The sequence below is a fragment of the Sceloporus occidentalis genome, unplaced genomic scaffold, assembly GCF_023333645.1.
Source record: "Sceloporus occidentalis isolate IW3139 unplaced genomic scaffold, rSceOcc1.0.p SCAF_74, whole genome shotgun sequence".
Lineage (NCBI taxonomy): Eukaryota > Metazoa > Chordata > Lepidosauria > Squamata > Phrynosomatidae > Sceloporus > Sceloporus occidentalis.
Genome location: NW_028317054.1, coordinates 2,666,573 through 2,689,039, shown reverse-complemented (window position 1 = coordinate 2,689,039; position 22,467 = coordinate 2,666,573). Strand labels below are relative to the sequence as shown.

At 39.8% G+C, this 22,467-nt stretch overlaps 2 protein-coding genes across 4 annotated transcripts in view; one reads left to right on the top strand and one right to left on the bottom strand.

Annotated features, from left to right (window-relative positions):
* Positions 1-5,585, top strand: part of LOC149285953 (electrogenic aspartate/glutamate antiporter SLC25A12, mitochondrial-like) — a 59,106-nt gene extending 53,521 nt beyond the window's left edge. The window contains exons 14-18 of the mRNA XM_089494668.1: positions 847-987; positions 1,852-1,990; positions 3,576-3,734; positions 4,147-4,237; positions 5,390-5,585. Of these exons, the coding sequence (XP_089350794.1) occupies positions 847-987; positions 1,852-1,990; positions 3,576-3,734; positions 4,147-4,237; positions 5,390-5,585 (726 nt within the window). The remainder of the gene's footprint in view (positions 1-846; positions 988-1,851; positions 1,991-3,575; positions 3,735-4,146; positions 4,238-5,389) is intronic.
* A 7,491-nt stretch (positions 5,586-13,076) lies between these two features.
* Positions 13,077-22,467, bottom strand: part of LOC149285952 (cytoplasmic dynein 1 intermediate chain 2-like) — a 34,734-nt gene continuing 25,343 nt past the window's right edge. For all 3 annotated transcript variants that reach the window (XM_089494607.1, XM_089494608.1, XM_089494609.1), the window contains exons 9-16: positions 22,249-22,374; positions 21,351-21,497; positions 18,831-18,944; positions 18,359-18,492; positions 17,709-17,853; positions 14,671-14,811; positions 13,702-13,827; positions 13,077-13,190 (exon numbers count right to left, since the gene is read on the bottom strand). In XM_089494607.1, the coding sequence (XP_089350733.1) occupies positions 13,077-13,190; positions 13,702-13,827; positions 14,671-14,811; positions 17,709-17,853; positions 18,359-18,492; positions 18,831-18,944; positions 21,351-21,497; positions 22,249-22,374 (1,047 nt within the window). The remainder of the gene's footprint in view (positions 13,191-13,701; positions 13,828-14,670; positions 14,812-17,708; positions 17,854-18,358; positions 18,493-18,830; positions 18,945-21,350; positions 21,498-22,248; positions 22,375-22,467) is intronic.

The window sequence follows — 22,467 nt, the reverse complement described above, 5'->3', positions numbered from 1 at the left end:
CAAAGCACTGAACAGTGTCTAATATAATATAATATAATAAGTGTATATTACTATAACTTGAAGAAAATATTTTAGCCCTGAAAAAGGAAGATAGAATAATTTCTTTACTAAACAACGATGACAGAATGTAAAATGTTTTTGTTCTTCTGTCTCATTTTCCTTCCCCAATCAGGACATATAGCTATGTATGTTGTATACAAATGCATGTACTTGCAAAAGGCTGCCTCTCAACTTCAACTCCCAACATACATGGACAGCGTACTTACGTACACTTTTTGTTTAAGTTGACGCAAAATGGGCAACAATATCCTTATATAATGAGAAAAATGGGGACTGGATTGACCATTTAAGTGGAGAATTTGTCCCGCGAGTGGCTTTTTTTTTTTTTTTGGCCTGCATCTTCAGACGTGACTTTTAGCATGATGACTGTCCCATAAAAATTGGGACCATTTGGTACATACGGTATAATATTTATGGAATATAGAGGTTTGTGCAGCTTTGTCGTTGGTTGTCATGTCGCCTGTGTTGCTATGTTGCACCTCCATTTCCTATAATTGTTTCAATTATGTCCTTCGCAGCCATTTTTGGGAATATCGTATCGCAGAAAAGCATTTTCTCCTGCTATATCTTTAGAATTCATGGTTTAAATTCCTGGTTATCGAAAACCTATTTAATATTGAAAAAAACGTTATTGACTTTAATAAACTTGGCTGCGGCGTTAGGCTTATCGCCCGGCAGTCGAATGGTTATTTTGTTGACTTGTTTCCCAAGTATTTGTGATGGGTATATTTTTGATGAAAGTATTAAATCCGTCCTTCTAAGAGATTTGGTGTAATTTGTCTGCAGGCAGGAGGCTCACAAGTCGTTTTCACAAACCCGTTGGAGATAGTAAAGATTCGCTTGCAGGTCGCGGGAGAAATTACCACGGGCCCAAAAGTCCGTGCCCTCACTGTGCTAAGAGACTTGGGTTTCTTTGGTCTTTATAAGGTAAGTGGAGCAGCTTTTCCCTTTATTCGTTAGATTAAGATGATTTATTATGGGTAATTTAGGCCCTTTTCACTTTTTACAGCATGATAAGGAGTCATTGTCTGACAGCGATATAAAGCAGTCACTTGATTAACTGGATGAAAGGTGAAATGGCACCATAGAATGCTTTCCCAGTAGAGGCTAATTACATTTATATGGCGCCAGCAGATTCCGTAGAGCTGCTACAATAGGGAACGGTGTAAATATTTAACAAAAAACGATTTAGAACATTAACACTCATTGGTACGGAAGGAGAAGAGGTAAATCCGGCTACATTAACAAGTATCGGCACCCAACACTATCGAGCCTAACCACAAAGGAAAAGCAGCTTAACATCTCACTTCTAGAGACCTTTGGATAGATATCTAGATAAGAGAAGATCTGGAAGGTTCTTAGTGATTTCGAATGTGGGTCTATACCCCCGAGAAGCTTTTTCCACGTCCCGAATCACCTGTTTCAGGAACATGGCAGCTCTCTCTGTTGCTGAATGATGAATATTATCAGTTCATGCCCAGATTGTAGGAAATCCCTAATTGATGGATTTGCCCACAGCTACATTTTTGTTGCCCACAAAATATCTTTACCTATGATGTTCTCAGGCTGTTGATGATCCACCATCTTTAGGGTTTATTCCTTAAACTGTGATTTTGTAGGTGAGCTGATCTTTTCATCTCCTTGACTTCATTATTCATCTTATACCAGCCCTTCTCCTTCAAGAATGGACCAGGTGGTCTTGCAGGGTTTTTTGAGGGTCATCTTATCTCGAGAAAAAAAAAACCCACCTGTTTCCTACCCAATCGATACTGACAATGTTCACCTTCCTAGGGTGCCAAAGCGTGCTTCCTGCGCGATATCCCCTTCTCGGCCATTTACTTTCCGGTTTACGCGCACTGCAAGACACTGCTTGCCGATGAGAGCGGTCACGTCGGCGCTCTTCAGCTCCTGACAGCTGGTGCTATCGCAGGTAAGTCCTATTTATAGATTGTTCCCTTCTGTTGTTGTTAATCGGGGACGTGAAAATTGTCCTTATCAATCCGTTTATACAAAAGCAGTATCAGTCAGTATCAGCGCCGTAAATATATGCTCGCTGTGGGTGATGCCGTCGTGCTAATGAGAGATAATTGCATTAGCATAACCGCTGTAAACAGCTTAATGCCGTGCTGTAATTCAGAGCGATGTTATATCTGTCCGTCTGTGAAAGGTTCCTGTCAGCACTTTGTTCGGAGACAGTGACAATCGGCGTAAAATATTTTTTTCTCCAATAATGCCAGTTAGCTAAGCATGTCTTTGTTGAGTCAGACCAAAAGATATCAGATTAATTCTGCTATTTGTGTGGAGTCATCTGTATGGTTTACCCAAAACTAATAATGTAATCACTATTAAAAAGTAAAAATAAAGTGGCACAAAGGTACACACAATATAGAACGAGATCATGTGTGTGTGTATTTATGAAGCATATGTACGACGTATCGCATGGATTTCATAACTCTAGTGCAGCGTCTGAGATAAAATGTGTTGAACGGCCAGGGTCAGGATACTCTTCGTGTTGATGGAAGACCACCCTCGGGGCCCTAGTGTGGTGGGCGCTGTTCTGGGCCAGTGTCGGCCGTAAAGTTGGAGGAGGTGGTAGTGATACATTTTTTTGAAAGTGTTCCAATGACTCAATACAAAACACCTACCCACGTAACATATTAACCTGTAACGTGCTGGGCATGTCGCTAGAAGGGTTTAAACTGAAATTGCTTCCATCACTATCTGTCCACATCACACATGCTAGCGAGTCTGGGAGCTGTTTCAAGGCATCCAAGTTAAATAGGTGGTGCAGACATTAGTCTTCGTGTCGGATAAAACACATTGTGCTCCAGGACTGGAACATCCTGGCTCTGAGGCATAATAGGGCAAAAGCCAAGCCGTGCCCAAGGCTAAGCTTTCAGCTCCCGGCAGGAAGCAGCGGCCGGCTTCCTGTCCTCCAGCAATAGAAGTCGCATTGTAAATTGTGTCTGCAAAGGAGTCGTTCATCCGCCTCTCCGGGCTGGAAGATGTCTGTCTCTTCTGTAACGTTTAGATGCATTAAACATCACAAGACTGATTTATGTTCAGCAAACAAATTGAGTCTGCTCCCAATAAAAAGAGGTAATTCGACCGCTTACCACAAGCAGCAGGTAAGCAGCCATTCAACATTATCCATCAACCCATCACCACAAGCATGACAATGCGTAATGTGTTCATTAGGCATGCGCGTTTATTATTATTTATTGTTTATTAATGCTCCCGCACCCAAGCAATAAGCACGGTACAATAGAAATGAAAAGTCTACTTATAATAGAAGAATGTAAACGGGAATGGATAAATATCTAAATTACTTTTGTTTAATAACACATGAAGACATATGTATGTATGTGACAGGGATGGATGTTATATGTATTTATGGAATTTCTACGTTGTTCTGAAAGAGTTAACTCAGTACTTGATAATCTTAGCAGATTTCGGGATTTCTCTGCATGCTGCATGATTCTGTATATGAATTAACCTTTCTCTTCTGTTTAAAGGGATACCTGCGGCTTCTTTAGTAACCCCTGCTGATGTCATCAAGACAAGACTGCAAGTGGCAGCTCGAGCCGGGCAGACAACCTACAACGGGGTTATTGACTGTTTCAGAAAGATTCTGAGTGAAGAAGGCTCGAGAGCGTTGTGGAAGGGAGCTGGAGGTTAATACAGGCTTATTGTGTCTCACACAGGATGAATTATTTCGCTATCACCAATACCCGAACTTCTTTACATCTAAAAAATACCCTTCTGCCCGTAGCTAAGAAATGGAGCTTCCCAAACACCAGATGCCCCATAAACTCTTGTTTAAAGACCGGCCATGGATGAGAACGAGTTACATGTCTATATAATAATTGTAGTCCTACATGTGGACCCTATGGCGTCTTTCAGTATTTTTCTATAACCCCTGACACGGTTTTCTTTTTATATATATATATATATATATATATTTATAATATTGTGATGATTTTTGTTCTCACCCATGGTAGTTTCTGTAGCGTTGGCTTAATGCTGCTTGCTGGCTTCAGTGCTGAATCTATAAGGGTGTAATAATATTATTATCTGTCTCCACAGCTCGAGTGTTCAGGTCCTCTCCTCAGTTTGGTGTCACCTTAGTGTCGTATGAACTTTTGCAGCGGTGGCTCTGTGTTGATTTTGGAGGAATGTAAGTTTCATGATTTGAATCAAATGCTAGATTTGATCCCTAGAAAAGCATATATTCAGACCTTTTTGTAGCATGTTGTTTAGTGTGTATGTGTGTGTATGTGTGTGTCACAAACACGTTTTCAGCATTAGATTAGATGTTTGGTGGGAAGTCATCTGAGGTCCATTAATGAAAATATGATGTATGATATAGAAAAGGCATAAACATTTAAGCTTTATTCTAGGGTTTTAGCTGCTCTATATGATCTGCAGGATGATTATAAAAAATCTCCAAGCACAATTTAAACCGGAAATCTAACAATCTTACTGTGACATTTCCACCATAATAATGAATGTCATTGTAAAAAAAAATCTATAGCTAAAAACCAATTACCAGCGAAATAAATAAGCAATTAGTTTATTGCTGTTACTGAGTGTTATTGCTGCTATCATTGCTTTTCATTTATTTATGCTGTCTCAGCACTTTGCAACACGGTGCGAGTGGATCACAAAATATCAGATTACAAGCAAAATATTCAGGCCCCCGGATAATTTAATTTTAACACTGAGGCGGTGACACAGTTCAGCAAAACTATGACTAAACTTTTTGTCCTGGCAAGGTCAGCCCCCTCCTCAATCATGTTCTTGTGTATAATGGTACAAAGCCTACCTGTGTCTCTTCATCCCTCCATGTCTCTAAATGAGCTAAAGTGTATTGAAGATGAATCCAAGTGGGCACATCCCATGACACGTTCCTCCTTAGCGCCCCCCGTCTCACGGTGCCGCCTATTCTTATAGATCTGGGGATATACTAATTATTTTTTGTGTGGTTGTGAGAGGAACATCTACCGATTGGGAACCTAAAGTCCTTTGTTGGGTGCATCTGATCTCTGCTGGTGTCCTGCAAATCCTTAAATCCTTACTGCACCTGATGAAGAGATTATTATAATATTTTAATCCTAAACCCCCACCCTCCCATCCGCGGCAGAACGTTTCCATGTGTTAACCTATTTCATACATTATTAATAATATATTGTACAATATACAAAGTAAATCTATAGAACCTTGTGTCCTGTCTATAACAATCTCCATTACACCTTGTTCAATGATTTATGGGAGAAGCTTACATCGTTATCTGATCACACAGTAAAGTCTTGTTTTTATGTCTTTATAGCAAACCGGCGGGTTCGGAGCCGGCCCCGAAGACCCGAATCTCTGACCTCCCTCCAGCAAACCCAGACCACATAGGAGGTTACAGGCTGGCCACAGCAACATTTGCTGGAATCGAGAACAAATTTGGTCTGTACCTGCCAAAGTTTAGGTCTCCCGACGTTACTGCGGCACAAACCAAGGCTGCGGCGTCTGTATAATGCGGAGGTGATGCGTGATCCACGCCAAGAGTGAGATATAAACAGTATTTAAGAAGCAATGCAGTATCTATACGGTTTTTGCATGTGGGTTTATCTGAGCTGCTTGTCCCAGAATATTTCTGTATATTAATTTGTGGAGGAACTAATCACCTGTTTGCACAGAAGAGATCGCGGCTTCATTTCAGCTCGTAGAATGTATTCATGTTTTCTAAGGAGGGCTTGTTTTTCTTTTCTTTGTTAGGTTGCTTTATATGAACTTTTCACTTAACCCTTTAGATGCCTGAGGGTTGAGCGATACACGACAAATGTGCCTCAAACCCCTCTGGCCATGAAAGGGTTTATGTTACTGTACATATTGTACATCTGTACAGATACATCACAGCGGCACATATAAGGTCTGTTACTCTTTTTAGAAATGGTGGCAGGACATGTACAGGACAGATTGGAGATGTTTGTTACCCGAGGAGGGAGGTGTATAATGTATTAAATAAGACATCCATTCATTAATCACTCATTTAATGTATTTTATGCAAATAAATAATTATTGTTTGACTTTGTCGTACTCTGTGTTTACATTACCATGAGATGAAAATGAGTTATTAAAGGTGGGTTGAAATAGCTATAACAATAAATATTGACAAATATTATGATTCTCACAGCTGTAGTCCAGTTCTAAATTGTAGTAAATATTTTAAAGATTCAGATTTATTGGGCAGTTTGTTCAGCCGTCAAGTTTTAAAGCGTGGATATAAGTTAGGTTGTTATATATGTGAAGCACGATCTGTAGAATGACCCATGATTTAAATAAAAAGTGTATAATGCGCCTGTCCTTTGATAAACAAAGAGGAACGCAACAATCTGTGGTCCCATCATCATATTATATGATGAGGAACACGTGTTCTATATACCCCGGGAATAATTGTTCTGGTTTCATTTTGTATCATTGCAAACGGTAACTGAGACAGAATTTAGGACAGAGTTTACTTGGCTCCCTCAAATGGACCAAAATAGCTTAATTTTAATTCAAATATAGATGAAGCCCCTCATTCTCTAGCAGTGAGTAAAGCATTTATAAACCCAGCATTCCCATTTCCGGGGTACAAGTGGGAAATCCAACGTGGCTCTGTATGCCAAGACCCTTTTAACTAATAAGATAAAGTCAATTTGAAGCTACTGTAAAGATCTGTTTCAGAGATGAGCTGTTTCTAGAACATTAAGGGTTGGCTTTATTGTCCTTTTAAATCTTTTAAGACAAAACTTTAAAGCAGATTCCCTGTTCTCGGGCCTAAAGTCTCACTTTATTACGAAAATGCAGGGGCAGCTGTAGGTTATTAGGGACCCCAAATACAAAAGGTGTCTCCATTTAAAATACACACAAAAAGCAATAACTAAAAAAAGCAATAACTAAAGAATATGGTTTTTATATTGTGTTCCTGGTTGAGATGCGGTGTTGTGTTGTGCCTAACATTTTAAACTTAAATCCAAATGAATGGGGACATCACAAGCAGATGGTATTGAAATGCCGACAATTTCATCTACAACCTGTACTCCAACCCGTAATCCTCTCTCTCCACAATAGTTACAGGGAATGTTCCGTTATGTCCGCGTTAGCTTATGATATCCCCATGAAGCCTGTTCAGTGAAAGGGTTGATGAGAACTCATCAGCTGCTAATGAATATTAAACCTTACAATGTGTCCCAGTTATGCTGAGTGAAGCAATGGAGGAAGATGACACCTACATAAAAATGATCTGTTTTCTGGCTATATTATGGAAATATTATACCTCTGGTGCTGAAAGAGTTCTTTCTAATCCCAAATATGTCTTGGTACTGAATTAATAGCCCAGAACTAATCTATTCTTGGCTGTGAAATGTTTAGTCTCTGCTTCATGGGTGTTACTGGCAGGGAAGCGGTTCACCTACATGATGCACGTGTGCCGTAAAGGCATCATTAGGAAGTCTCTGGATTTGCCCGGACTCAGCCGCATTGGCGTGTAATTACCAAGTCTCTGGGGGAGAAGGATGCTTTTTGAAGCATCAGGAAAATAAAGTACTTGTCTTGTCTTCCCCAAGCGAGATGATCCTGGAAACCTACACTAGATCTTGAACAGGGGAGCCTAAGAGGCAATTGCCCTGGGGCAGCTCTGATTTGTGACCTAAAGCCTCTGTGTGTGTACTGATTGCAATTCCACTTATCGCCAGCAGGGCGTACAGTAAAAATAATAATCTTTACCTTTTTTGGTGAATATTTATGGGGCAGGGCTGGATAGAGCCCATCACATATATTATCCCCCACTTTTGGGGCTCTCATGGTTAAACTTGTGCGGTGGGCTGAATTTGTCTTCCCCAAACTTAAAAGCATTTGGCTGGAGTTGGAGAATATAAGGGGCTGGCTGATATTCCCTTTGGGCATTTTAAAAGAAAGTCAGACTACCACAAATTGAAAGGTTCTCGGAGTTAATGTAGACCCCCAAATCATTGCACATACTTCCGATAGTAGTTCACGGTGAAAGAAAGCTTGTTTCTTAGCCCACTGCGATTTGCTCTATTAAGTCTCACCTAGTGGAGATGGTAATGTACTCCATCACTGAATGGAAGCCTACAATGAATTAATCATCAGAACCACTGCCAAATGACCGATAGGATTGCAAGTAATTAACCACATATACATGCTACTAAGAAAAGAAAGGCCACAAAATACCTTTGTAAGACATGGGAGTTCTATCGATAAGTAATGAGCTACATCCAAAGCAAGAATGGGGAACAGTCAGACATCACTGCTTGTGATTGCTGCCAAGACGTGGCATTTGACTCTGTCCATCCAAGTGGACTAATTAACCTGCAGTGTGTTTACAAGGTAAAAATGATCAGGGCAGGTGAAAAGGACAACATGTAAAACCTGGAAGAAAGATGAGACGGAAGAAACAACAGAAGCATTAAAACACAAAGGATTTAAATGTCAGGGGATGTGGTCACAAACTAGAGGGTCAGGGGCTTAGATGGAATGTAGGGGTTATGGTGAGGAAACAAATGGGAAGTCATATGGAATAATAAATATAGTGCTCTATATAGTAACGTAGATTAGCATTTAACAAAAGTGAGTTTTATTTTAGTTTGTTCAATAAACATGTTTTATATGCAGACCTGGAGGCAGCCATTGTTGTTGGTCATGTGATGTTCCCTGCACACTGAGCTGATTGGGGAACAATCCTTTTCTGAACGATAAAGCTGAGACCCTAGTAAAGTTTTAGATCTTACAACAGGTAGGAAAATTGAATAGGTGGGACAAATGCTGTCAAAATCTAAGAAACGTTCATCCGAAGAAGTATATTTAACATGATAAATACAGCGCTTGCCTATAGCTGGACACAGCAAGCTAACGCCGTTACTTATTGTGAACTCTAAAGACATTTAAAAAGAGGATTGTCAGCATTGTCAGGGTAATGAATTTAAAGTTGGTATAAACAGCTAAACAAAGATCTATCTGCAGGTGGTGCCTGGAACCAGAAGTAAAAGAAGTCACCGGACCGGAACTGCCACGTGCCATAATTAGCTCTAGCCCAGGGTAATGCGTGGGGATTTAGCGTACTAACCTCCAGCCTGCGTGGCTAGTATCTGCGTCTACGTTCGTGGATTGATTGCAGGATAGCGGCTCAGAGATTATATGTTGCTGGACAACCTGTACCTGGATTAGTGGATTTTACAAACATTTACAGGAACAATACAGGTTTGGGGAGCTCATTTTCCAACTCACGAGACAGGAGGCGATGCAGTCATTGTCTGTATCAGATGCAGACATGATTTAAGCAAGAAATTAATCTTAACCATCTCATCAGTCGACAAGCTGGTCTTTAGTGGTAGGCAACACAAGGTTTGTGGAGATCACTTAAACGCCACATAGGTACCACAAGCCTCACCACCGGCTTTGGTGTAAATAACATCTGGATCCATAGGGAATCTCGGGTATTCTATAAGCTGCCCACTCCACCTTTCCTCTCATTCTGGTTACATATATTAATGTTAATATATATATGAATGAGATAACTGTGCTCAGTACCAACCCTGGGATCTTCCTGATTGCGTTGACCAGAGGCATTTCAAATACCATTTTAATGCTTCATCACAAAGTTTATATCACAGTTACGCCCAATGAAGTCCCATCCGAGGTCCAGATTTATAGGATCCAATCAAGTACATAAAATTAGGCCCAATCCTTAGAGGTAAAAGCTTACGGGGCCAAAGCGCGTGCCCTTGATTGATTGTTGTATTAATAGTCTTGGTTGCCTCCTATGAAATCTCCCATGTTATGGTTGTTGAAACAATGAATTTCTACATGAGCAAACACCAGGCTGACATACATGACGGAAGCATAAAGATTCCAGCTTAATGCATATCTAGTTTAGTGGCGTATTCAGTATTGTGGCATATTTATTAGGTAATAAGGGAGATTCCTTTTAGTTGAACCAATTAGTTTATTTCCCATGACAATAACCGTGATGTCCAAACTATTACGTAAGGTCCATTTGCGATGAACAATGTCATGCTGGGACCTAAGAAGGAGTAATTATTTTTGACATAACGCTTAAAATCTAATAACCCTGGCAATTTGTCCTCAGCAAATAATAGTATACAATATATTAATCCTAACTTTTATTCACCCACAATTATCCGATTAAATCAGGGATTTTAAGGCACGTACCGTAAGGCTCAGGGAAGGAACAGGTGTCGGCGATGCAACATTTAAGAAAGGAGCTTTGTGGGCGACCAATTTTATGTGACTGGTGAGATGTTCAGAGCTTTGGGCAACGTGTCAGCACAATTACAGAATGAACGCCTGCTGAGGAGCGAGTGCTGCTGGAAGTAATATAATATAACGCATCTGTGTATAGCTTTTCAATTCCAAAGGACATTACGGTTCAGCCCAGGAAGAATTCACTCAGCCAGCTCTGGCATGACAAGCATTTCTCCTTACAAGCTGCCTCGCCATATGCAGACAGAACTAACATTTAAGAGAAACGGGTTTGTGTAATAAAAGTGGATACAGTAACTAATTCATTAACACAGCACTGGAAGGATCCGTACAAAAAAATTGGAAAAGCACCAGCAGACTTCTTTATCATTTAATTTAAGTGTAACGTTGGGATAGATTAATCTGACACCTTTATCCGGTTCGAGGACTTGGTCATGTGGAGTTGGTTCTGTTATAGCCGTTGGTTATACATACAGATTATAAATCAACGGCTTCTAGAATTACGCCAAAATTCAATTTATATTTTTAGGTTATCCATCAACCCCTGAAAGTGTTAATCCTAATCTCTGCTGGACAACAGCTCGAGGTAAATGCACGAGTTCTGACACTGAAACATTTGTTTTGATGGGGTTGCATGTTGGGTCAGCAGGACGTGTGCCTTTTAAAACCCATTCCTGAAGCTCTAAAATCAGAATTTTGGAATTTTCTCAGTCACCTTCGGGCACAAAACACCATGAAGTGCCTCAAGTGTATTTATATTGTGTCAGCCAAATTATTTTCCTTCCAGCACAAAGAAATAAAGCTAGGGGTCCTGCTTATGGAAAGCAACGTTATCCCAGAAAAAGCAGATCCCCCGCTGCTTGTAAATCTTCTGCGTGGTTAGTAAACCCAGGCAACAGCGCATACAGATTAAAATAAGCAAGGCTTGTATATTAAAATCAGATTTTAGTTACATCACATAAGGGCAGCCATCTTAACATCCTGTTTTTAGGATTTGTGTGATTATTCCTCCCCATCAAATCTCCCCCTGCTGTTAAGATAGTTGTTCATTTTGTAAATGAGACAATACAGTTAAAGCTCTTAACATTGACACATAAGAGGATGCCGCCCTCCTCCTATTATGCGACGGTTCTTGTCACTGATTGGCTGCTTGAAGCTGTCAATCAGTGGCAGGAAAGCACTCCCATTGAAATCACATGGAAAGAGACAGACGCATATGAAGGCATTTGCAAAATGGACCATACAAAATTTTAAAGGGTCCATGCAGCCTCATATGCACTAAAGTCATATCATCTCGCCTGCCTGAGATGAAATCTATTTAAAAATAGCTATTAAAAAGTAAAGGGATGATTTAATAAATTCCTTTAGGAATACTGAAAGCTTTGGGGCCGATATGATGCCGTGCGTATGAGACTGCAGCACAGTCCAGCAGGGATGATTTTTCTGCACAAACAGGTAAGCCGTCCAACGGGATTTATTGGGCCATTTATCCCACTAAGCATTTGGCATAACTTACCTTCCATCGACAAAAGCTAAAGTAACAATTGTTAATCCCTTGTTCTGAGTCGGTACATTTATTTATATTGGTAAAAAGCATCCCACGACATCTGGACTAATGTTGTTACTGGTTTCAAGAACACAAAATATCCATTGGGACTGGCCTTCACTTTAAACTAAGTGCAGTCATTTCAAGCTCTGTCATCCCCTACAAACCAAAAAACTAAACACATTATCTCTGCTTATTAACGACGCTAATCATTACTTTCCATGCGTTCATCTAACTCTGCAAGAAGGGTTTTTACTGAAGATCTTCCAAATATTTAAATCTGGAAGTATATTCACATTGGTTAATTAGAAGAAAGTAACCAATTTTCTTAACGGTGGAGCCGACTCCTGTGTTTAAACTCATCGTTTGCATACTTTTGACACATTTAGGTATCTTTTTTATGCTTTAGAGCCATGACGTCTTCTTTATTTCCACTTATCTGTATGTGCTCTAATCCCGATCAAGACTTGTTGTTTTTTCCTCTGGTTGATATAAGATTTTCCTGCTCTCGCTGGACTAACACGGATGTGTATATGTGCTTCCAGCAGAGCAGAATTAAAATGGGTAATCTGTGTGAAAGAATAAAAGTTCAGATCACATTTTTGTACAGAAATCTTTTTTACTAAATTTACTAGACACCACACAAGACAGTATCGCAGTCAACTGGAAATTGCAAGTTAAAAATGTTTCTCCTTTAATAAAATGTCAGACTACTGACGGCGGTAACACGAAAGCTATACATGAGATTTCTATATAGTGCGGTGTGGCATGCAGTTAGATGTGGCTTATGGTGTGTCCTGGAATATTAGCAATGCTTTACATACCGAGCCCTAATGCATTGGTGCTATCCTGAGTAGTAACGCATTGAAGCTAAAAATCACAGAATTTCTATTAGTAGGTTAGTTTAAAAAAATTGGAAAGAACACTTAACAGCTTGTCCAAAAGGAAATATAGACCAAGGCTCGACAGTGTCAGCAAGTTGGGCCAAGTTATACTGTAACACAACCAAAGGCCAGGAGTAGGTACAAATAAATAAAGACACTGCATTGGTTTCAATGAGGTTTATAAATCATTGCAGTCCACAGATCCTATTCCATATATTTCTTCTGATAAATTATCTTTGAACAGACGCATGTTAGTGCTTCCGGAGGGTAACCAATGCTGAGCGCCCCGTTACGAGACGCGTGCGAGGCTTTTATCCGGGGATGCGATTTGCTGCTTCCTCCTCTGCATCTGCTCTGTTTGCGTTGATCTCGGCAAGGGTTCTAGCAAAGCGTGTCCATTCGTCATTCCGCGGCACAGCAATTTGCTGTAAAAAGTAAATAAATAAAAAATATTATATTGTTACTCACACATATACCTTAACATTTTGGAATAGTTAACAGAGTTGTCAGAGCTCAGAGATGGCCAATAAACTTCACATGTAAACAGTGTAACTTGTTGACAGCAGAGGGGTTTCCCTCAGTGCGTCGGGACAGTTTATATGTAATTCTGCGTAAGGTAATATTGGCTTCACAACCACGCCGAATATCATACGCACAAATTCATCTCCTCGGGAAAAAAATAAGAAAGAAAGAAAAACGCAATGCCGATACGTTGATCCAGAGCTTACGTGGCAATAAGTACCAGGAATTAAGGGTCATGTACACACACGGGTAGTCATGGGTGCATACAGAGAATGAAAATTGGGGGCATTTTTGAGAGGACAACAGAAAAGGGGCTCCTTACGATTAATACTGTACAGACAAATATAGGAGAAAGAGAGATATGTGAACTAAATCCAGAATCGATGTCACACTACAAGTTCTTGATTAGCATACCTCTCCAACGTCGTATATGAAGATCTGTCCTTCAGAGTCTCCAACAGCAATCTCTCTGCCAGAGTGAGTCCATCTCACGCGATTGAGGGCAGGACTGCCTTCCACGTTCATGCTGGCGGTGGGCACCTGTCACCAAACAAGACATTCTAGAATTAGAAGGAGGTCCAATAAACAGTCGGACCATCCATTCCCGGCTGCGAGGCGTTTCTTACGACGTCTTGTTCATTTTCATACCCAACATTATGTTTGTCAGAACTACAGCTTTGTTAGAGGTCATAGTTGTTGACCATTCAGACAATTGAAGCTGAGGTGCAAGTCCATCCAAGTTATTCCAAAAAGCATATGGTAGTCCCCAAATACCTTGCTTTAAACATTGTGAATATACATATAATATTCATATTTTATTTATATCTAAAAAATAAATATCCTGGTCTTGTATGCAACAGTAGAATTCTGTTTAAAGATAATACGTAAAGTAGGTAATCGCTGATGGATTATATCTAACCCTTGTATTCTACTAAATACACGTCTCCTGTGTGTTAGGTCACATCAATTACTCCATGCATTATACTTACCAGTCATTAAAGACTAGAACATGGTGTTAAGGCACGTATGCCGATCTATATATTTATGAGAAAAGCAAGTTTGTGATTGAGATTTTAAGATTGTCTACTACTGGGAAAATGTATGGTATGAAAGAGAATTTGAGCTTTCGCGTATCCAAGGGCTGAGCAAAGCACTACAAACAGCCCCAGTGCCTACAGGGTTAATGCATATGACTTCTCAGTTTTAAGTGTCACTGTTGCCTTAATTAGCAAAAAGGACACATTAGTTAAGCCGGTGTACGTGCTCATTAGATGCGTCACATCAGGTTGGCTGTCTCTGCCTCTATTCTTTGACTCCATGAAGTCTAGTACTATGGTGAAAGTTGTGAGACATAAAAACATTCCTGGACGAGCACTACCTCACCTCCGTGTCATTATTAAGATTCCACAAGTCGAGTCTTCCCACACCGTCTACACAGGCGAAGAGGGCCGGATGAGTCGGTGACCACATGACATCATAAACATAGTCTGAGTTGTCTTCAAACGAGTACAAAGGTTTGTTATTCTACGGGGGAGAGAAAAATGTTTTTGAATCACAAACAAAATCAACATTTTAGATCGCGCAAAGAACACCGCCACTAGACAATCATTACTGGTTACCTTTAAAGGGCTTACTAATGTTTAAAGATAGCTCTCAAGGGGAAAACATACTTGTTGATTTATATTATTCGGCGGTTTCTAAAGGTCCGAGCATTTATGTCGAGTCGGGAAAATAAATTATGAGATTTAACAAGGTGCAAAACAGTAGCAGGTAACACGCTAATGTAACACGTCGGTGGAGGAACAAACTGCATTAGCATTGGCATAAAGAATCAATCCAACGTGGTGTTTGAGCGAGGAACGGCACCCAAAATATTACATAACAATAGATTAAAGGAGGTTTACAAAGTGAGATAAAACCAGACTTCTGTGGATAAGCTAACATTACTAGCGTCACGATTCTGAGGAAAGATGGTCTTATTATTTTTGTAGATATCAGGGAACTGCATATGAAAAAATATAACCGATTTCACTTCTTATAAAAGGTCCTCAGATGAGGTTTTAGAAGGTGAAGCTCGTGTTGGGTATGGGGATAGAATCTTATCTCTGACGACCCAAGATCAAATAACTCGAATGTTACCGGGTCTAAGACCGGGACTATTGGAATTAGGATTTTAGTTTGCATGATTGTATCTATTCACGGAACAGGCACGGCACTCCTAGAAATATTCAGCTTCGTAGTTATTAATAGTTAGACTCCATCTTTTGTTGCAGTAGAAACAACAGTTTTCTTTCTTTTTTGTAGCATCTGTAAGGATTTTATGTATGGTTTTGCTGTTTTCTTTTCATAAGACTAAGCAGCGCATTTCACTTTCTCACAGGCTAATGTCCTGTAAGTATTATAAAGTATTATAATGGTTACCTGGACTAGAGGTGGAAAAAATACTCTTTACCTCAAATACAATATAATTATTTTCCCTACATGCTGCTACATCTTTTTTAGCCATTTAAATTATCTTACTTTACTGTTTTGTATGCGAGGTTAACTTTCCTTTTTAGGGAAAAAAATAGAGCAAAAATGAATGAGCGACAAATGCAAAAAAATAATATAAATAAGCTGCTGAAGACCCCATAAACCCAACTAGAAAACAATAGAAAAAAGTGAGGACTAAGAAAGTAATACAAGTGGATACAAATAATAATATACTTCAAATAATAAAAATATGCCACAAATAGTACTGGTTTCCTAAAAAAAAATAAATTGAATGCGATACTGAAAACCCTAAAAAGCAGCAGAGACCTTTAAATTGATAAAGTCATTATGTGACAGCATAAGTGCCACGTGGTGTTTCGTAAGAAAAACGTTCCTCATTATTATTATTATTTATTGTTTTATATAGCGCCATCAAATTCAGTAGCGCTGTACAATGGGTGGACAGGAGGCTTATACACACCTGCATCTCTAGACTGTAAGCTCTTTTGAGCAGGGCCCTCCTCACCTTTTGTCTCTGTTAGTCAATTTGTAATGTAACATTCTACTTGTTATGTCCTGTCTACCCATTGTACAGCGCTACGGAATTTGATGGCGCTATATAAAACAAATAATAATAATCTTTCATCAATACGCCATCCCCTGAATTTGATGCACACGTATGTGCCTAAATATATACGGATATCACTATACATTTAGAGTATTTAGAGACGGGTGAATGTCGCTAAAATAGTGTTTTAAATCGCAGCTTCTCGTAATGATTGTCAAAATGTTTTGTTGGTGTGTTTTCTTTTTAGCGTGGGCTTTTCTGAATGTCATTTTATGGATAACAAAAGTCTCTTTCGCTCTTTGTCAGGGAACAGATAAAAACAAGATAAAATATTAGAAAGTCTCAGTTATGTGAAACACAAGCTAAAGCCGAGAGGCAGTCTGGCCGGGGTAATAGGGACCCCCTAGGCAGCAAACAATACGAGCTTTTAGCTGCCCTGTCTGCATATAGCAATCCGCAAGATTAAAGGGAGTCTAACACAGTAAATAGCTGACAAGCAGCTGGTTGATATTTGTAGATCATACAAATACAACTCTGTTTCTAAATGCTGTATTCAAGAAATCAATACTCTATGTGGTCAAGTTTACATTCTCAAAAAATGAGCCTGAGTACGCAGCTCTGATAACAAGAATTAACCACATACGGTACATCTGAGAAATCTTCATCAACAGACTATACTGTGCAACACCGAGGAGGGTTTTAAGAACTAGACCTAAAATACCAAATAAGTACGAAGGCCAGATCAATAAACTTACAACAGGCATCTGGCACATGGATTAAAAAATAAATAAATCATGACGTAGTAATATTGTGCATTTTAATACACAGATCACACAAAACTGACTTACATGCTGCTGTGACTTCAGTTTATTCAGAAATATGAAGTCATCATCCCCTCTGAAACATGTCAGCACAATTAATGCTATAAATGTTGCCAAACTGAACATTTGAGAAATGTCAATCGCCCGGCTGAATAGTCGCATTCTATTTTAAAGTAGCACAGCACCCCCTTGTGTTCCTAATATACCTGCACGCCATCAGTAAGGAAGCAATTAGGACATCTTTAACATTTATATAAAACAAAAAACGACTAGCCTGTGATATGTGGTTGGCATTTAAAGCCAACCACATATCAATTGGAAAGATTTCAAGTAATGCTATCAAACCTGAGGCACGTTCTCTGGAAACAGGCATGGTTGTGCTTTAACATAGAAATAAGAAGTAATGTGTTCAGTCAGTAAATGGAAACTCAAAAGAGACCTCATTGCAATAGCTATGCCATATACAGTCCCAAAACAGGCAAGTGACCCCTGCAAGAGCCATGGCTACCTGGCCCCTGTCTTGCCGTATAACATTTTCGCACCGCAGTAACACGGGATACCTTTGTCGTCCAGAGCTTCACCGTCCAATCAAAAGACGAAGTGATAAACAGGTGAGAGACGTCAACAGCTCCCACTGCGGAATGACAGTGTATTCCTGTGATTGGTCCTTGATGGCCTTCAAACATCTCACTTATCCCGGCTTTGCTGAAAGGGTTAAAAAAAACATCAATATACCAGTAGAAACATTACACTACTTCCCATGGCAACTGCTCCACACTTACTAGATTGCGCTTTATAAATATGACTTATAGCTATGATTTATATCCCTTCTTAAAAACATACCCTATAGTTAAAATAACCCCCTTCACACTTTTTTGGATACAATCTTATGTTGACATCAGAGCTCATTCGAGATTTGATACTGGAGACTACATGTGCTTATTCTGAATAGGCAGAATCACTATACTAGTCTACGGCTTACAGCGTGCATTGAAAGGAGAGGGATATGTGAAAATACCCAACAGGACACAAAAAGGAAGGAAATAAACGGCATTATGCTGATTTAAAGCCACTCAGGCAATTGCTATTTTTTGCCCTTGCCAAAAATATGACCACAGCTCTCTAATATTTAAAAGCAAAGTTGGTGTTGCATGTCTCGCTAAGTGCCTTATCTTTGCGGTTAGCTACTAGGTTCAGCTTTTTGTTCTACCTGCCGTGGCGGCATGCGGTGTACACAGAACCTTCCTCGCTTCCCACCACAAAGTTGTTGACATCTCCGACTGGGAAGGACATACAGGTGACAGCTACAGGCTTGGACTGCTTGTGGACCAACTCCATGCTGTCCTAGAAGGAAGGAGGAGCAGAGAGTTTCTTTTAACATCATCATTCCTTAATTTATCATTTGGCTGCATTTATGTAGAAATGTTAGTTTTCAAGCTACTTAAAAAATAAGCCAAGTATACAACTTTGCCTCAATGGTAGCAAAAAAAATCCAAGATGACAGCGCTGGGAGGAAAAGGGACAATCGCTGCACTCACTGTCTACTTACGATTCAAAAGGAAACTTCGCTCCACCTGATACCGATCAATAACATTTCACACAATCTAAATATCGTTGATTAAAATGGTTTAGATGTATTTATAATTAAACCAAACCAAACAAACCACAGTGTCTTCAGATACCTGAGGCTGGGACAGCATATCGAGACTCCAGGAACAAATCTTGCCATCCGTGGAGATGCTGATGAGATTGTGAGCGTTCTGCGTGCCGACCACATTGACACAGTACACGGGATGCTAAGACACAGAGAGCAGCGGGTCATTTTATGCCATATGCAGCTTTCCAAACACAGATTTTTGTCATGCATTTTCTCTGCTTAACCCCTTCATTCCCCTATAGACGTACCGGGACGTCCAAAAACCGCCTATTAAGAATCCCCTATGGACGTCCCGGTATGTCCAGCCCTTCGTGCAGCGTCAGGGACACATCCCTGCCACTGCACGGGAGACCAGGCTGTCGTTTGACAGCCTGGACTTCCCACTGACAGCAGAAGCCGGCATTGCCGGCTTTCTGCTGTCCGATCTCCTGTAACAGCTTCCGGCATATCCTGCGGGGATATCCTGCCCTCCGATGAGGCACAGAGATGCTGCGATCTCTGTGCAGGTCTGTGAGGACCTGTATAGAGATCACAGTGTGATCGGTGCAGGGGGATCGCGGGGAGGGGAGTGAGAAACCATCTCTCTCACTCCCCCTCCCGTCCTGAAAGAGAAAAAATTATTAAATTTAAAAAATAATATTAAATAAATCATTAAAATAATAATATAAATAACACTAAAAAAAATTATAATGTGAGCTGTGATGTCACTGTGACATCACTGGCATGTTCAGGAGGTCCCTAGGAGGACCTCTAACCATTTCTGTGTAAAAAAAATATATAAAAAACAGAAAAAAATGTAAAAAAAATTAAAATAAATTTTTTTTAAAAAATAATATATAAAAAAAAAATAAAAAAAATATTAAAAAACCTTACTTCCCATTACCCTAGCATAACATCTAGCCAGTATAACCCTCCTGCCCCCGTTCACAACCCCCAAACCCGTCAAGCCATAGGCATAAAAAGTATACAAAATTGTACACCTTATAGTATGCTCCCTGGTGCTGGGAAAGTCTGGAAAATCTATATAAATTAGGTGTTTCTGAAATCAGGACACCTGAATTGATAAACTTGGAGGGGATTTTCCATCACTTTACCTAATTTTGTGAGGATTTAGAGGGAAAATTTAAAAAACAAATTAGTTTTTTTTTCTAATCTTCGCTAGTTTTTACTAAATTTCTCATTCTAAATTTTCAGCTAATCATCCAAATATGGTATCAAACGAAAGCTCTATCTCTCGTTGAAAAAACAATATATAGTTTATATGGGTACACTATTCACAGGAAAGGAGAATAATCGCTAAACCGACATACCCCAAAAATGGCAAAATTGCTCCGGGCTTTGAGGTACCAAAAACCCCTGGGATCAAAAGGGTTAAATCCACAGGAAATTAACAAAAATATTTATGAACCAAGCATTAAACTTTATCGTATGGTATTTGGTCCATGGGTACACAGAGAAAATGAGTAAACTCCTTTTTGCCCAAATGTCCACTTTTATTCTAAGGGTTGGAAAGTAAAGTGCAAGGAGATGGATTTTGTTTGTTCACATTAGAAGACTTCATCTGAACAACACATGAAGAAATCCTCTATGAAAAATACCCCTTGTCTTATATTCGAGGTTGTCTTATAATCAGACCTCAAATATAGGTCTGACTACAAGACTAAGATCCAGATCCCCTGCAGCGCTGCAGGGGACCCGGATTCTCCTCTCTGGCAGCCGGTGCTCAGTCATAGAAGCCCCACCAGAAGTACCGGCCAGCAGCAGCGGAGGTTGTCCGCACGCATCGCACAGACCTCCACCGGCTGCCCCACTAGACACCAAGGAATCTGAAGCATGGGGGACAAGTCTAGGGATGCACTGGGAAGTTGTGGAAGAGTGGTATATGGAGGGTATAAGGGATTTCTGGAGGCAGAGTGGCATATGGGGGGTATAAGGGATTTATGGAGGCAGAGTGGCATATAGGGGGTTAAAAGGAATATCAGGGAGGCAGAGTGACATATAGGGGGTTAAAAGGCATATCAGGGAGGTAGAGTGGCATATAGGGGATATAAGGCATATCTGGGGGCAGAGGGGCAAATAGGGGATTAAAAGGGATTTCTGGGAGGCAGAGTGGCATATAGGGATATAAGGCATATCTGGGGTGCAGATGTGCATTACTGAGGGGCAGGTTGGCAAATATAAGGAAATAAAAACCAAAAAATTCATTTTTTGCAATCATAGTTTTAATTAAAAATGAAAAAAATAGTTTACATGTGAATTAGTATTTACTAGTAAAACTTTTTTCCTATAGGGTAGTCTTATATTTAGGCTTTTAGTTTTTTCCCTATATCTAGCAAATACGGTAATAAAAGAGCCTCGTGGGAAAAAAACAGAAGAAAAATATCACTTGTATCTAAAAAGTGGAACTTTCCAACAGTACATGAAATGGGTGATTACATCTTTCAGGGGATTCAGAGTTTCTTCCACTAAATGTTATTTTGGAAACATTACTGCTACAAGATGCTACTGATATGCTTCTTCACAGATGTGTACAGAAAAACCGTACCGTGTGAGCGGCAGCTGAAAGCGGGGTCCTTTGGACTGGGGTCCTTTTGTTGCTTCTATTGTCCCATAGGACGATTTGTCCAGAATACGTTCCACCAACAATGAGATTGGGGTGGAATTTTGCAAAAGTAGCCGACATAACAGCAGACTTTAAAAAGAGAAACAGCAAAACGAAATAAAGATATGGATTTCAATTAATTTCTCTCAAAACATAATGATTAGTACTCTGTGAAAGGCGTCAAAAAGAATATAATAAAACTAGCAAATCATTTCTGCATTCGATACATTTCTATTTCCTCAAGGTTTGCTCATATCCCTTTCCAAGGAATTGAACATTTGTCAGTCTTATAGTTTCTGCCCTGACAGTAATCTGACAGCATCGGATTAATCGCTACATTTAATCCATCACAATAAACTGTAAATTTTGACATCTAGAAAATACAAGTTGCTCACTTGTTGGCAAACATGTTAAATGTATTCTCTTTGCTTTACATTTGTATCACAGTCTAAGCATGTGTTTCCACTTAAACAAGTCTGTTTCCATCTCCTCGGGCCATGTTTTTCATATTTAATGGCCCAAAACTCCTTGTCTGGCATGAGACCATCTCAAATCCTTTTCTCTGGGAATTAGAGGGGCTCGCATTAATATAAATCAGAGGGGATGTAGCATTCCGTTTTCTGGCACGTTTAAACATTATGAATGATGTCAGCAAGTCCAGAATAAAGATTTTTTTTTTTTTTGAACTGATGAAGAGCTCAGTCAACATCTGTTTGCAAATACATGTGGTTTAAATAGGAGCAATGAAATCATTATGCTGACAAGTATTCTGGGTAAAGGCATGCATCCAACTGATTAGCATAAAACGTCTGGTTTAGTGAACTGGAATTCCATTACAAACCTGGCAGTGAAACACATATTCGGGGGTTGTCTTCTTATATTTCATGTTCCACACAAGAGCCACACCATCTGGTTCATGAGGGGCATCCTCGTTGTTGTTGTATGATGCGACAAGCAATTCTGGGTACTGTCAGGGGAAACAGAAAATATAGGTATGTCTTGCAGGTGGAGATTTGTTGACATCAGATATAAAGTTTGATCTTAAATGTCTTAAGTCGTG